The following is a 16,389-nucleotide window of genomic DNA, read 5'->3' as shown; positions in this document are numbered from 1 at the left end:
TCGGGGCAGGGGCGGCAGGGCTGTCCCAGTGCCTCGCTGGGAGCCAGGGCACCCAGCATGGCAGCGAAGCAAATACAATTGGTAATCTCAGTGTTAGGTGAAATACAGCTGGGGAAAAGCTGAGCCAGCTGAATTGGTGGTTTTTTCCTTTCCTCTCTTTTTTTTTTTTTTTGAGATGAAGGGTAAAATGCTTATGTGCAGATGTGATTGAGGACTGGAAGGCCCTCTCCAAAGGGATGCTAATGGTCGTGAGTCACCTCGGAGGGCAGCAGCGTTTCGTCTTGAAAGGCTGTGTATGACCTGTTTAATGCGCTGGCAAAACGTCTGGGGAGCGCTGGGTCCCTCTGTCATTCTGCAGCGCCGGAGGAGAGCTGGGAAATCTGGCTGACGTACAGAGCACTCCCAAGAGGCTGGTGTAGGAACACGGTTTGAAACATTCCTGAGATTGGAAAACAAGCCTTGATTTGTCCCTCTCTGAAATGAAGATGTGGTAACTGTAGCAGCAGAGGATCTCCAGCGTCCTCTGGCCTGGCTGTGAGGAGTGGGCTCTGACACTGTGTCCCCCGCTCCGTGCTGGAGCCCCCACCAACGCGGGATCTTTGCTCCCAGTTTGCTTGTGGCTGGCCCGGTGCGGCATGGCTGGGTGTGCTGTGCTGGAATCGGAACAGGGCTGGAGCACGGGCGCAAACTGGCCCCAGATCTTCTGCCCTGGAACCCTTGTTGTGGGTGCCCACGGCAGGAGCCCGAGTGGTGTCTGGAGCCACTTGTACTGGGAAAAACCTGTCTCCAAAAGACATGTCCCGTGTGCCAGCCTCCTTGTGCAAGGGAAGCCTGAAACAGCGAAGCCCTGGGCTGGTCCCTCGACTCCCATGGTGTGCTGCTTCCCTCCTTTTAAACAGTTTGTGTCTTTTAGCTGAGGCCTGTGGGCCAAGTTACACCAGCCTGGGTGCCTCTTCCTGAATGTGGTGGGGGTAGGGTGTGAAAGTCCAAAATATCTGCTACCTGCATTGTTTCTGCATTGAGGATTAATGCTAATTATTCCCCCATTGTCTTAAGTTCCTGTAGGAAGCCTTGTTTATCTTACCCGCTTTACCAGGAATGCAACCCCAAGGAGCCCGTGCAGATATATTTAAACTTGCACAAAGAAGCACAATAGCCTTTGAATTTCTCAACCCGTGGCATCCGCCATGGTTAGTGGTTTTGGGGTTGGGAGGCTGGGGCAGCCCGGCCAGGCTCTGTGTCACCAGCTGGCCCTGGGCTGACGTGCACAACCTCCAGTTTGCAGTGTGAGGCTGGGATCTCCGTGGGGAGTTGGAAGAGGCTCCTTCGGGCTGGCAGCACTGCGCAGTGCGGTGGGACTGAAGCGTCAGTGCAGCTCGCTTTTTCATGGGCTGACACAGTGCTGTGGCACGTGTGCTCTTTGGAGTGGTGTCTGAACTGCTGTATGGAGACACAGGGCCCTTAACAAGCCAAGACGTTGGTGGAAACCTTGGTCCAGCGAGCAGCTCCTGACCCTTTTGGAGCCGTGCCTAGCTGGCATGGCCCCATTCAAGTTTTCTCCCTTCCCCTGATGGGCTGGCTGGTGCTGCTCTGTGGCAGGGGGATGCCAAGCACCGGGCTGGCATGCTCGGCTCTGCACAGAATCCCAAAATGTCAGGGGTTGAAGGGACCTGGAAAGCTCACCCAGTGCAATCCCCCCATGGAGCAGGAACACCCAGCTGAGGTTCCACAGGAAGGTGTCCAGGCGGGTTTGAATGTCTGCAGAGAAGGAGACTCCACAGCCTCCCTGGGCAGCCTGGGCCAGGCTCTGACACCCTCACCCCGAACAAGTTTCTTCTCATATTTAAGTGGAACCTCCTGTGTTCCAGTTTGCACCCATTGCCCCTTGTCCTGTCACTGGTTGTCACCCAGAAGAGCCTGGCTCCATCCTCCTGACACTGCCCCTTTCCATATTGATCCCCATGAATGAGTCCCCCCTCAGTCTCCTCTTCTCCAGCTCCAGAGCCCCAGCTCCCTCAGCCTTTCCTCACATGGGAGATGCTCCACACCTTTGCTGGAATGGATCTGTACTATGCGGGAGGAACCCCTTTTTTGATTGAGAGTCTGTCTTCATTCTGCCCTCAATAAACGTCCGTTCAGTAGCAGTCTCAAGGTTTGCACAGCACGAGGGTCCCTGGAGAGCACCAGCGATGGGCTGGCTCCTCGCTGTGCCATGCGCACGTTGCAGCAGCACCAGCACTGCCCCAGGTTTGAATCTGTCTCTTCTCCTGCAGTGGACTTTGCCATGAGCCCAACCTCCCCTTCGCTGCCTCACTTTATTTCTCAGCACCTCTTTAAACCTTGCACCCCCATGTGTGAGCAGCGCTTGTGTTCTGTGTTGAAACACAGTGGCCCAGTAGGAAACACTGGAGAGGGAATAATCCTGGCACGGCTCATGGGGCGCAGTCCCTGAAGGATGCCCGTCCCCAGGCGTGGTGCCAGGGGATTTCAGCCTGGAGCAGAGCAGACTGAGGGCAGAGCCCATGGGCTGCAGGTTCCTCAGCAGGAGCAGGAGGGGCAGGGCTGAGCTCTTCTCTGTGACAGTGACAGAGCCCAGGGAACGGCAGAAGATGTGCCAGGGAGGGTCAGTGGGACATGAGGAAAAGGTTCTTCACCCAGAGGTGCTGGACACTGAACAGGCTCCCAGGGAGGTGTCACGGCCCAACCTGACAGTGTTCAAGAAGAGACTGGACAACGTCCTCAGACACACGGGGTGACCTGTGGGGTGTCCTGTGCAGGGACAGCAGTTGGAACTGATGATCCTGTGGGTCCCTTCCAGCTCAGGACATTCTGTGGTTCTATGAATGCTGGAGTGAGCTGCTGCTTCTCCAGCCTCCAGAGAGTGAGGGTTTCACCCTTGAAATACGCTTCTCCTCGGCCACCCAGCTGCTCCAGCGTCAGCAGAGGATTCACACGCAGCTGCCTGCGCTGCCTTGCCTGGCTTCTGGTTTAGTGAAGGAGCTGAGCTGTAACGGTTGGTGCAGGTGGAAAGTGGGTGCTGGGTGGTGGTGTGGGGGGCTCTGCTCGTTCTGTCACTAATGGCTGTGGGCCCCAGCCGGGCCTGACATGGTGCTGCATCGGTCGCGTTTTGCTGCAACCCTTTGCAGAGCTGGATGCCTCTATGTGCAGCATCTGTCTGGGCAATAGAAACCATCACTCGCTCTTGAGCCCAAAAGGTTATTATAAAGCACCAGCTGCTGCTGCACTGCATTTGCAGCCGTGCCCTCCCCTCGTCCTTGCAGGGCCAGGGGCCTCTGGCTGTTTCCAGAGACGTTGCTGGGCTGGAGCTGCATTGCAGGTGGTGGCTGAGGAAGAGGAGAAGGACGCAGAGCTGCGGGGTGCACTTGGAGAAAGACTTGGATTGAAGAGCTGCTGCAATGTGTGGTCTGGCAGGAGCCAGCCGAGCACAGGTCTTTTTTCGGGAGCTGCCAGTGCTGATGCCAGCGCTGTGTTTCGCTCGCCTGCTTTGCAGCAGCGGCTGACCGTGCTGGGCAATGGAGGAGAAGCTGTTAGACCAGGGTGGCAGGAGAGCAAATAACTGCAGAACAGGTGAAGCAGTGAGGGTGGTGGTGAGACCTGGGGCAGAGGTGGGGTTTGGTGGGCAAGGGAAGGAGGATTTGCAGGGGGGTGGCAGGGAGCGGTGGACGTGCCAGTTTGGTGGACGTGCCAGTCCCCAGCTGCTTTCCTCAATGACCGGGCTGAAGTGGCTCTCTTGTATCTGAGCACACCTTGGGAAGATGGGGCTGCACCGCCTGCCCCTGCAGATGTCCCTGGCTCTGGCACCACGGGGCTGGACCTCCCAGCATCACTGTGCCCCCCAGCTGTGGGGCTTCAGCCCCAGAGTTGCGGCGGCTGCTGCTGGCAGAGGGACAGGGGCTGCTGGGCTTTGGCAGTGCCAGCAGAAACGCACGGCTGGGCAGGCTGGGACAGATGGATGGACATTGCTCGGTGCATGGAGAGGAGGTCTGCGATGGGCTGCTGTCTGCTGGAGGGTGAGCCTGGCTGCTGTGGGCCCTGCATTTACCGGTTGCTGGAGTGCAGAGGGCCCTGGGGAGCTGTGGCATTCAGCTGGAATCATACGCAGCTGTGGTGCGCCCCAGGGACCTGTGAATCGGATGGGGCTGGAGAGATGCCCTGTGCCTTTTTGTGTCCTGTCAACCCCCAGGCGACTGAAGAACGTGGCAGGGGAAGGTTTCCATGCCATGTCTGTGGGAATTGCCCCTTAAGTCTAGCGGAGGGTGATACACACCATTGCTGCGTGGGATTTCTGCTCCAGCTCCTGAGAAGTCTGTGCGGCACAATTCTCATGTGCACAGCTGCAAGAGCTGGTGAGCAAACGGCAGGAAATATCTCCCCGATCTGCCTTGCACATCGTCGAGTCCGAACGCTGGGTTCCTCGGGAGGCTTTGGTGGGCACGTGCTGTGCTGAGGTCTCGCGGGAGCGCTCGGGAGCCGTCAGCTTGCGGAGCCGGGCAGAGCGCAGTGCCTCGCGCACGCTGCTGAGCTGCCTCTTGTAGAAAGATGTGAAATCTTCCCTTTCACCAGGATGTAACTGGAGAAAAAACAGGCGAGCTTTGTTTGGTGCTTGCCTCCCTGACACCTTGGAGGTGAATGAGGTCTCTCCCTGATGGAATCATCATGGGCTTTGGCCAGAGCATCCTTGCCCCGTGCGGGTACCCTGAGATAAGCTCCTCGGAGCTGCTTGTGCTCCCCAGTGAGCTCATCCAAATTGTGAGTGGTGCTGGGCTCACAATGAAGGCTTTGCCTCTGCAGGTAAAGCACTCAGCTCCATCTGTGGAGGGCTGTCGTGGAGCTGGTGGCTTTGAGGTGCTTTCAAGATCTCCACAAAGTCCAGACTGTGTGCTGCAAGGCGGGTACCTGGTAACTGATGGATGGGGAGCACAGCTTGGTGATGGCTTGTGTTCTTGTGCAGTCACCACCTACTTAAAACAACACCACAACCTTTGTGCTTCGTCCTACACTGCAATCCTATCAGGCTAGACAAAGACAACATTAGCAGCTGATGATTTTTAGGCCAGAAAAGCCCCTGTTGTCGTGAGCCCTTCCCACATCATATTTTCCAGCCTGCAGGAGTGCGGCTCTCCGTTTTACACCGGGCGAATCAGAGGTGGCTGAGGGTGGGGAGGTTTCATGGCATCGCCAGAACAAATAGCGTAATCAATTGATTTCTGCACAGCTGTAAAAGTATTATTAGTCATTTAAAGCAATGGGAAACCTTCCGCTGCATCGCTGGCAGAAAGGGATGGATGGCTGGGTGTGCGGAGCTGGGGGCAGCATGTTTGGAGGAGTATTGGGATGAGGCTGCCAGGGCAAAGGCATCTTGTGTGTATGGAAACTACATAAATCCCGGGGGGTGAGGGGTGGTGGAGGCTCGTGCTTGACAAATGGAGAGGAAGAAAAAGAGAGAGAAGTGGGGTGGGAAACGCAGCACCCCACAGAAAAGCAGCTGGAGGGGCAGCTGCTGCATGGGGATGGGAGCAGCGGTCGGTGGGATGTACTGTGCTGGTGATCCGGGGGAGGCTGGAGCGCCCTGGCTTGGGGCGGCGCCTGCACGGTGGTTCCTAAGGCTTGTGCAGTGTTCACATGTTAGACATAGTCCCCTTTTTAGGATGGCAGGGAGGCTGGGGTGTCTAAGGGGACCTAGAGCCGTGAGGGCACAGAGCAGGCAGCGGGAGCTCTGCTGGTCAGCCCAGCCTGGCGGGACAAGGGCTGGAGGAAGAGGATGTGATGAAGCAAAACCGTTTCATCCCATCTGTCAAGACAACGTAGGCAGCGGTGAAGATAAAATTCCTCAGGGGAATGAGGTACTGTGCAAACGGAGGAATTACGGAGCAAGAAATCACCGGCACCCAGTGGGCTCCAACCAGCTCTGCTGGAGGAATTTAACAATGAAGTGGCTGAACTGCCAGCAAAAAGTATCTCTCATTAGAAATGACTGCTGCATGGAGCACAGCTTCGCCTGCTCTGTCCTTAATTTAAAGAGGTATGGGAAGAACTGTGGGAATGACAGAGCAGCCAGCTTCATTTTAGCACCAAGCAAATTAGCGGAGAAAATAATAAAAGCTCGTGTGGGATCTGCGCTTCGGTGTGATAAAGGACAGCACACGGCTTTTATTCAGGAAATCCAGTTTAATCGGGGTTTTTGATTATTTTTGTCAGTATTGCGGTAAGGTGATTGAGGAGAGCAGTTGGGAGATGAATTATTTGGATTTTCAGAAAGCCTTGGACAAATCCACGAAGTTATTAAGGAAACCGTTGAGGCCGGAGCTGTGGGAGGAAAGACCAAATTCTGTTCATTGGTTTCAGGTTTACTGGGAGGAAAGGGCGGGCAAAGAGACATGTGCTGCGGGGATGGCCGGAGGGTGCTCTGCACCCTCTGGGGCTTTAAGCTTGAATTTTAGTGTTAAATATGCACAGCAGCTCCACATGCACCAGCTTATCAAGGTTCCGAGTCAGGCACAGAAAAATTAGGTAACGCTAGGTCTAAATTGGCTGGGTGAGCCTGATCGCCTCCCCTCTCTCTCCTTTGGGTATCTTCGTTGGGTAGGAAGCTGTTGTTAATTACACGGTCGGAGGCTATTTGTCCTCGTAGGATCTCCATTTCTCCTGGGACCAGCCTCTCCCAAGGGGAGTCGGAGGAGGTCTGTTGGCAAGGCTGATGTTTGCAGGAGCACGGCGTGGTCAGCAGGCCGGGGAGCGGGGGCCTGGGCTCTGCGGGGACGGAACGCAGCTGCGGGATGGAGCTTTTGCGGTTTTCCCTGTACAGGGATCCAATTTTGTGATAATTTTCCCTAGGACAACAAAAAGCACACAGACAACTGCTGCCCAGATTTTATATCCTGCTGTCATAGAGCCAATTAAGGAAAGGGTTGCCATATTTTATTATTTTTTTGCAGTACGGGTGGAGCAGCGTAGCTGTTCTGAGCGCCTCGTTCTCGGAAAGGGCTGAGCAATTTGGGGGGTGGTGGAAGGAAAAACAGCAGGTCCGGAGAGGAGAGGTGGTTTGCGATGTGGGGTGCGGACAGGCTGGCAAAGCCGTGTCCAGCTTTGGTGCTGGGGAGACCCGGAGGAACTTCAGGTGGACTTGGCAAACATTGGTTACAGTGAAGGCTGGCGGGGATCAGGAGGGGAGAATGTGACCTGCAGAGATGTACGTTGTTGGGTTTAAAATGCTCTATAACCATTCAGGCAATCAGGTGCTGATGCTTGCTGTGCACAAGACACATTGACCTGTGACCACCACATTGTAGCAAAGCCAAAAGCTGGATGTGACTTGTTATTTTTTTAGCCTGATAAATCACCCACAGTTATACAACAATTATACACTGATGCCTGGCGAGCACTGAGAATTGCATCCTAAATCAATCAAACCCATAACTTGGGAAGAGCTGTGTGTCTGGCTGTGGGCAAGGGTAGGGGGACTGATTCAAGATGTAGTTGTGGCCAAGCCCAAGAAATAAAAAGCAATTGCAGCTCTTAAACACACGTGATAAGTCATGCTGATTTTTGGCATCCGAACTCCATGGCACGGGGCTTGCGTGGTGTGGATGTATGAGCAAGAGCTTTGTCGCACCCGGGGCCAAGGAGAAACCACAAGCAGAAGGAGCATGGGGAATTCTGGTCTGGCTGAAGATAGAGGGATCAAGGGCAATTTGGGGCTGGTTGGCCATGGCTTTGATTGATGTACACTGAGATGTCCCCTCCCAGGTATAGATGGGGTGATGTGAGCTGCGTCTCCTACCGTTTCTCTCTCTGCTCTCTTCTTTCCTTGGTGTCAAACCTGGGCATCGCTCGTGATGAACCTTTGAGCTCGAGGTTGCAATGAAGCATGTTTGTCTTTAATCTCGTAAAAATAATAATTTGCAAGAGGCAGTAGGGGAACCTTGGTATCAAACGACCCTTGGTATAATGTGCTCAGGCTATCACGGGCACCCTGGGGCTCACCGCGCTCGAGCTGCTCTGTGTCAGCGTGCGGGTTTCAGAGCCCCTCCAAAAGCCGAACTCGGTGTAAAAGCGCCAGTTGCTCTGTGTCCCAGTGGATTTTGTGGCTGGCTTTGCCACCGGCTCCACAGCACTCGCTTTGCTCACCCCGGTGCTTGCTGCTTTCCTCCTTCCCTTCTGGCTCTGCCCCTTTTTCTTTGGCAGTCGTCGATTTTTGTCTTATTTTCTATTTTTTTTTTCACTTGGGCTTTGAACAGAGCTCAAATTATCACAGCCATTTCCGCTCCTCAGCATCAACAACTTGTCATCGGAATGGTTTGTGTCCCGCAGGCGGGAGGCGCTGGGTCTCGGCTGGCGCGCTGCTCCGCGTGTGTGCCGGGCACAGCAGCGTCCGCCGGTGTGGCCGAAGGGTCGTGGAGTCTGGGGGTGTTTGCTGAGGTTTGTTCCTTCGGGGAGAAGAGGCCTGGGGTGCAAGTGCCGTTCCCTGCTGCTGGGCTGGCATGGGGGCTCCGAGTGGCACCCCGTGGTCCCACCACCCTGCGTGGTGACCCCGGCGAGGACGCGGGGACCATGTCTGGGCACATCTGTTGTGTCTGTCCTCTCCGCGGGTCGTGTTTCTGACCCTGCCCATCAGCTGGGAGGCGCGGAGCAGCGCGTGGGGATGTGTGACACCCGCAGCACGGGGGGACAGGTCACACGGGTGCAGGTGGGTGCTTGTCTCACGTCTCACCTGTGCGCAGCCGGACCTGCAGCAGCACGGCTGCCCACCGGCACCCACCCGAGGCCGCTCGTCACTGCCGTGGTGCCGAGCAGAGGCACCCGCGGGCAGGCTGGAAGGACGCCGCGTGCCTCCGTGTGTTACGCAATGGGAGAAGCCCCACCCAGGCGTTTCCATGGCAAAAATGTTTGGTTTTATGTTACGCTTTGTTGAACAGCTGCTTTTTGCAGTTGCAGCCTTGCCCAGCCGCTGGCTGCTGCAGTTTCTCCAGGGGCCAAGGCGAGTGCGGCCGGACCGGCTGGCCCTCTGGCTCGAGTGACAGGGGGCTGTTTGTAAACCCTGTTAGTGTTCTATAACTTTTATATTTAGGGAGTTAATGAGTCTAAACAAAGCAGATTTTAATCTAATCAGCTGTTCCTCATGCCATGTCAATCCTGGACATCAAAGCGCACATCAAAGGGAGAGGCATGAAAGGCTTCCAAAGCAGCACCAACTGCTTCACCCAGGTGCGTCTCTGAGCGGCCCTGCCTCTGCTCCAGCCTGGCTTTTGAGGCTCCTCTCAGTTATCTCAGATCTGAAGGATGTTGTCCCAGCAAGGAAAACAAGATTAACATAAGAATGACCCTCAGGAACAAAGCAAAAGGCTGTTTAAACTTTTTGCATCTTTTTGCCTCAGATAGCGCTTCAAAGGCAGGTGGGAGCTCGGCCAGCAATGGGCGGCTCTTGCACAGCTCTGCAGAGGCTGTTGGGGAGCTTCTCCCAACAATTCTTATTTTTAAATTGTTTTCTTGATGTTGGACAGACTCTGAATCCAATCCTGTTCTTGTCCTTCTTTTGTTTTTTCTTTTCCTTTGTGTCTTGCTGGCCAGAAATTGTGTGTAAGCTGGGGAGGTGAGAGGTGCTCTGCTCCCCGTGCTGGAGTCGCACGGGCAGCCAGGAGTGTCAGGCTCTCGCGGCAAAGCAGCTGCTCTACCTGGAGCATCATAGCAAAGCAAGGGACCAACTCTGATTCAAAAGCCGTCTGTAAGGTTCTAGAGCGTGAATGCCCCAAAGGAAGTGCCCGTGGCTGCAGCAATGGTGGTGGGGGTGTTGTGGCTGTGCAGCCGGAGCTCCCCTGTCCCCCCAGGTTAGGAGAGCCGTGGGGAGCCCGGCAGATCTGGCTCAGGACGGGACGGCTGCTGCAGGGTGTGCAAGAGCTCCTGGGCAGGCGGCCAGGAGCGTTTCCTCCTCATCGCTTTCCCATGGCTGAGATGGGTTCTGAGGCTTGAGAAATGCACCAGGGGCCACAGAGAGGAAGCCGTTGGGAGCCTTTGCGCTCCTCAGCTCTTTTGGATGCAGTTGCTTTTCCACTGTCTCTCTTGTGGGAGGGGAAAAAATATACATATGCGTGTGTGTGTGTTTGTAATGCTGCATTTGGGCAGGCCTTGATAAGGTTGCTGCAGCATTAACATATCTAAATATCCAATTGCTTAATTTTATAAACCCCTTGAGCTGGTGCAGTGAAGAGCTCAAGATCTCCTCCAGGCACTTGCAAATCCTATTTCAGGCAATTAGGAAGAGATGGTGCGATAGGCAGGGAGGTAGGCAGGGACTGGTGCAGGCAGGTCCCGGCAGGGCTCCTGTGTGATTTACCATTTGCAGGCGCTGGAAGCAGCCGGGGTGGGCAGGCAGAGCCTGGTGAGGCCGGAGCCCACCCCAGCACACGGCGAGCGCTCGATCACTTGAGACTCTGAAGCCACTTTTTGGGAGGACTTGAATCAGAACATACCTGCAAAAGGTGGGACTGCTCCTGCCCCCTCTGCCACCTCCCTGACAGCCCAGGGGGCTGCTTGGGGCATTCTGCAGTGTCAGGGTGGGCATCACTCGCAGCTCCATTACTGGGCCTGAGGATATCCCAGATGCACTGCAAGTTGGGAACAACCCCGAGCACAGGTGAGAAAGGAGAGGCTGAATCTATCTCCTCGTGCTCTTCACAGAATCCCAGAATGTGAGGGGTTGGAAGGCACCTGGAAAGCTCATCCAGTGCAATCCCCCCATGGAGCAGGAACACCCAGCTGAGGTTCCACAGGAAGGTGTCCAGGCGGGTTTGAATGTCTGCAGAGAAGGAGACTCCACAGCCTCCCTGGGCAGCCTGGGCCAGGCTCTGACACCCTCACCGGGAACAAGTTTCTTCTCAAATTTAAACAGAACCTCCTGTGTTCCAGTTTGCACCCATTGCCCCTTGGCCTTTCATTGGTTGTCACCGAGAAGAGCCTGGCTCCATCCTCCTGACACTGCCCCTTTCCATATTGATCCCCATGAATGAGTCCCCCCTCAGTCTCCTCTTCTCCAGCTCCAGAGCCCCAGCTCCCTCAGCCTTTCCTCACACGGGAGATTCTCCACTCCCTTCAGCATCTTGGTGGCTGCGCTGGACTCTCTCCAGCAGTTCCCTGTCCTTCTGGAACTGAGGGGCCACAACTGGACACAATATTCCAGGTGTGGTCTCCCTCTTAATGGGGTACATCAAAAAGACACAGTTATGGTTAGAGGCCCTGCTACCCAGACCTTGACTTTGGGTGGCTTTTTGGCATCTGCAGACAGCAGAGCAATAAATACGTAGCTCTCAAGTCCAACGTCCATCACACAAAGCCTGAACACATTGGTTAATGGGATGAGATGCAATAACGTCCAGTGCAGCACTTCTTGCAAGCGAACAAGATGAGAAATGTTCTATGTTGACGAGGGGTTCCTGGGTCTGTAGCTTAGATTTGGATGAGGAGCTGTTGTCGGTGGTGGGTGCTGCTCAGTGGTGACGTGCAGCGGGAATGGAGCAAGGGAAGAAGCCGGGGCAGCTGGATCTGAGGCGATGACACTGCGCCGTTTCCCGTGGGTGATTGCTGCTGCTGTTGGTCTCCTCCTGACTTCAGTTTAATTAGAAAGCAAAGCCTCATTTCTGGTGAAGGCTGCTGGGATGTGGCCTGGAGAGGTGAATGTACTTTGGGTCTTGGGACTTGAAAAAGAGAAGGTGATGGCTTGGGACCAGGCGTCCTTGCTCCAGGATGGTGACTAGCGGGTGGTAGCACCCAGCTGTGCCTCTCCTGCCTCTGGGGTACCAGCACCAGAGCCTTTTCTTTGTAGGTGTCACCCCAGCCTGCCCGTTCTGTGCTTCCTGGGCGGGGAGCTCCTCCTGCCCAGCTCACGCTGTCCCCCAGCACGCAGCATCCCCCGGATGGCTCAGCTCCTGCTAGCACCCCCTTCCCAGGTGATTAAACGCTGCCTTTCCCTCGCAGGGGATATTTCCAACCAGCATCAACCCAGAGCAATGACACACTGGTTCGGAGCAGTGAGCAGCTCCTCAAGCGCTTCCTTCCCCTGGGTCACCGTGGGGAAGCAGTGGGGCTGATGAGTTGATTTCCCTCTAATGCGGAGCAGAGCCAGAGGCAGTGGGGCTGCTGCAAAGCCCGCCCTGTCCCCCTCCTCGCTAGTTAGTCCCCATCACCGCACATGGCTGTGGCAGAGCTGGGTCGGGAGGGTGGGAAACATGCGGTTTCTCTTCTCAGTGCCTGCCAGGCTGCTTTCCTCTTCCCCTTTGGTTCCGCAGAGCTGCCAGAAGCCAGCACGAGGTGTGATGGTGGGTTTGCAGCCTGTGCCTGCTGGGGGTCTGGTGGGGCTTTCTTTAGACGGGCTGTCGGTGTGCTGCCCCATGCCCACTGCTCATGGGTTCTTTAGCCCAGGTGGAGAATTGTGCTGCAGCCTCGCTGGAGAGGGAGCTCAGAGGCTGCTGGGCACACGGGGGGACCAGCGTTTGGAGGTGTTGTTGTAGGACTGCTGATGATTGATGATGAGCTGATGGTTGATGATATCTGTTAATGGTTTGATTGCGGGGTGACAATAAAACCCTGGCAGATGTATTGTTAACCCTCTCTCTCCCTCTTTTCCCCCTTTACCCCTCCCTCTCCCTGCTTCCCACTCAGCACAGGCGATCGGGAGGGAAAGAAGGACAGAGAGAAGAGAGTTGGAAAAATTGAAAATGTTTTACTGATGCTACTGATAAAATAGAGAAAATAACACAAAATATACAAAACCAATCTTGAAAGTCCCAGCAACTGCAGAGCTGGGACCCGAAGTCCTGGGCTGGACTCTGCAGCCAACCGGAGCTGGATTCAGTCTGTCACTGGCCTTAATTCGCAGGGACGACTCGCAAGGTCCTCTCCTAATGTCGGCCATAAGGAAAAGGGACGAGATCCTCGTGATCTCCCACTTCTATATGGAGTATCGTGTGAATGGGATGGAATACTTAGTTGGTCAGTTTCAGTTCACCTCCTGCTTGCACATCTCGAGGGATGCATCATTATCAATGACCTCGCATTCCATTGCTATGTCTACCAAAACATGTATCTAGCTTTCAGGGAAGTGCAGTTAGTAAGAAGACTTTAGCTGATAGGAAAATTCACTAAAAGAGAAACTGGTCGTGTTTTTAACAAAAGCAGGGCAGGTGTGCTGGGATGTCAGCGGAGGCAGCCAGGCTCATGCTGTGGCTTGGTGCTCTGCAAAACCGGAGCTGGAAACAGTGTGATGGTGGCTTTGGTGGCTTGCGGAGAGCCTGTTTCCAGCCTTGTGCAGGGGAGGTGATCTAAAAATATGAACTTGTTTGCCTCCAGCTGGAGTTGATTTGGGCATCCCCGGTTGTTACTGGAGTGCAGCAGAGGACAGCTGAGAGGGAAGTGCGCAGGTTATAATTTTGCTGCTCTTCCTTCCCCGTCCCACTTCTAAAAGATGAGGGCTGGGAGAAACACAGAGCAGGAGGATGGTACCTTAGAGCTCCTGACCCACTTTGCTCAGAGTTTCCAGAACAATTCACCTTTTCCCTTTCACCAAAAGGACACAGGGCTGTGTAGCTGTTGGAGGGGACATTTAGAGGTCTGTCCTTGCTGCGCAGCACAGCCTTTACGCATGGGAAACTAGCACAGCCCCCATTCCTTGGGCAGCGCTCACTAAAAGAAGCAAGAAATCATGTGATTTCTGCTGGTTTTGTCTTCAGCCTTGGTGCCCAAGTCCTCTTGGCTGGCTGGGCAGGAAGGTGATGGTCAGTAGCTTGCTGCTGCCCCTTCTGCCTTCCCTCCTGTCCTGCAGCATCGCTGGTGCTGATCCCAGCCGGTGGCTCGGCTCAGGTGGGCGGTGAGCTGAGATGGTTCAGCCAGACCGTTGTGCTCGTGTGAACCTGGCCGGGCTGTAGTAACAGTATTGGGATGTAAAGAGGTGATGTGTCTGACCCCCCCAGACGCCTGTTTCTGGTGGGGAGGAGCTACCCAGGAGAGCCACTGCCTCATGTCTCTGCTCTCCTCTCTCCCAGGTACCAGACCACCTTCCCTGGTTTTTGATGCTGAATCAGGATCTTTTTAACTAAAGATGGAAACACTGGAGTCAGAATTGACCTGCCCAATCTGTCTGGAGTTATTTGAAGACCCTCTTTTGCTGCCGTGTGCCCACAGCCTCTGCTTCAGCTGCGCCCACCGCGTCCTGGTGTCCAGCTGCTCCTCCAGCGAGTCCATCGAGCCCATCACCGCCTTCCAGTGCCCCACGTGCCGCTATGTCATCTCCCTCAACCACCGAGGCCTGGAGGGCCTCAAGAGGAATGTGACACTGCAAAACATCATCGACCGCTTCCAGAAGGCGTCCCTGAGCGGCCCCAACTCCCCCAGCGAGAGCCGCCGTGAGAGAACCTATCGCAACAGCTCTACCATGTCCGTGGCCGGCGAGAGGATCGCCTGCCAGTTCTGCGAGCAGGATCCCCCGCGGGATGCAGTGAAGACGTGCATCACCTGCGAGGTGTCCTACTGCGACCGCTGCCTGCGGGCCACCCACCCCAACAAGAAGCCCTTCACCAGCCACCGCCTGGTGGAGCCCGTGCCCGACGCGCACTTCCGAGGACTCACGTGCTTGGAGCACGAGAACGAGAAGGTGAACATGTACTGTGTTGCTGATGACCAGCTCATCTGTGCCTTATGTAAACTGGTGGGACGCCACCGGGACCACCAAGTGGCATCGCTCAGCGATCGCTTTGAGAAGCTGAAGGTAAGCGCTGGGCACGGCTGTAGTGAGCCCTCTGTAGGGGCTGGAGTTGGCTGCGGGACGGCTGGCAGAGCAGGAGCTGGTTCCCGGTGCCCCAGGTGGCACCTCTTCTTTAAGCCAAACACCTCCTGAAAGATGTGGGCTTCAGGGTGGAGCTTGTGGGCTCCTCCAGGACCCTGCTACCAGAAGGCTGAGCTAATTCTTGCACAATTAGAGTGAAGTCTTTGCTATTTTATTTTTCTACTGCTGGTGTGTGTGTGTGTGTGTAAAGCCTGGGCACTGGACCTTCTCCCAAAACGGCTGGATAGTGAAACATCATCAGACGCTGAGGTACCTGGTTGCCCCAGGAATGTGGCTTTGCCCCGGGGTTTGTCCTGTCCCTTGAGAGAGCCCGGGTGGCAAAGAGCGGCCTGGTGGGCCTGTGAACATCTTCCCAGGCTGTCACGCCTGGGCCGTTCTGGGGGTGGGAGCAGGACGGATTGGGCTGTGGGCATTTCCTGTTGGAAAGCCACTCTACAGGCTTCCAGCCGGCAGCATATGGGAACCCTCCTGCTATCCGTAAAACCTCCCCACAGATTTTACCCACACCTGAGGACTGTTGTGCCCTGAGAAGCGGTCTGGGGAGTCCTTTCATGTCCTTGAGCTGGCTTGCTCAAAGCTTCTCCACTGTGAGAGAGGAGAGGGCCAGCCTCTGGGAAGTGATGGATGGTAAATGGGTTGAGAGCAGCCCCCTGGAGAAGGACTTGGGGATGCTGATGCATGAAAAACTGGACATAAGGTGTCCGTGTACGCTTGCAGCCCAGAAGCCAACCTGTGTCCTGGGTGCATCACCAGCAGCGTGACCAGCAGGTGAAGGGAGGGATTCTGCCCCTCTGTCCCCCTGGTCAGGCCCCCTGGAGCTCTGGGGTCCCCAGCACAAGGAGGACATGGACCTGTTGGAGCAGCTCCAGAGGAGCCACGGAAATGGTTCCAGGGCTGGAACCGCTCTGCTGGGAGGAAAGGCTGAGAGAGTTGGGGTGTTCAGCCTGGAGAAGAGAAGCTCCGGGGAGACCTTATCATGGCATTTCACCTTATAAAGGTGGTTTCTAAGAAAGACAGAGAGGGAGTTTTTCCAAGGCCTGTAGTGACAGGACAAGAGTTTTACACTGAGCAAGGGTAGGTTTATGTTGGACATAAGGAAGAAATGTTGTGTGATGAGGGTGGTGAGACACTGGAACAGCCTGCCCAGAGAAGCTGTGTATTCCTGGAAGTGTTCAAGGCCAGGCTGGACGGGACTTAGAGCAACTTCATCTAGTGAAAGGTGTCCCTGCCCATGGCAGGGAGGTTGGACTAGATGGGCTTCAAAGGTCCCTCCCAACCCAAACTGTCCTGTGATTCCGCTAGGCAGTGATGAGCTCCCCTCTGCCTCCCGAGCACCCCAAACTCCTCCTCTGTCTCAGTGCTTGGGGGGAGCCTCTGCTCTACAGCAGCCTGCGCTTTCCATCCTCATTTCCCCCGAGCCGAAGCAGCAGAAATGGGCAATTGTTCTCCATCCCCCTTCACTCGTAGCACGTATTGATCCAAACTGAATTACTGTTCTGCTGCTCTTCAGGCAGCAGAGAGCAAAGAGTACTTTGAAG

The 16,389-nt window shown here is 55.4% G+C and overlaps 1 protein-coding gene across 2 annotated transcripts in view; it reads left to right on the top strand.

Annotated features, from left to right (window-relative positions):
* The window catches only part of MID2 (midline 2), a 118,194-nt gene that overhangs the window by 11,249 nt on the left and 90,556 nt on the right, over positions 1 to 16,389 (top strand). For both annotated transcript variants that reach the window (XM_065846698.2, XM_065846697.2), the window contains exon 2: positions 14,052 to 14,773. In XM_065846698.2, the coding sequence (XP_065702770.1) occupies positions 14,108 to 14,773 (666 nt within the window). In that variant the 5' untranslated portion in view covers positions 14,052 to 14,107. The remainder of the gene's footprint in view (positions 1 to 14,051; positions 14,774 to 16,389) is intronic.

This window comes from Patagioenas fasciata, chromosome 11 (assembly GCF_037038585.1).
Source record: "Patagioenas fasciata isolate bPatFas1 chromosome 11, bPatFas1.hap1, whole genome shotgun sequence".
In the NCBI taxonomy this organism is placed as follows: Eukaryota; Metazoa; Chordata; class Aves; order Columbiformes; family Columbidae; genus Patagioenas; species Patagioenas fasciata.
This window is presented reverse-complemented; position numbering and strand designations above follow the sequence as displayed.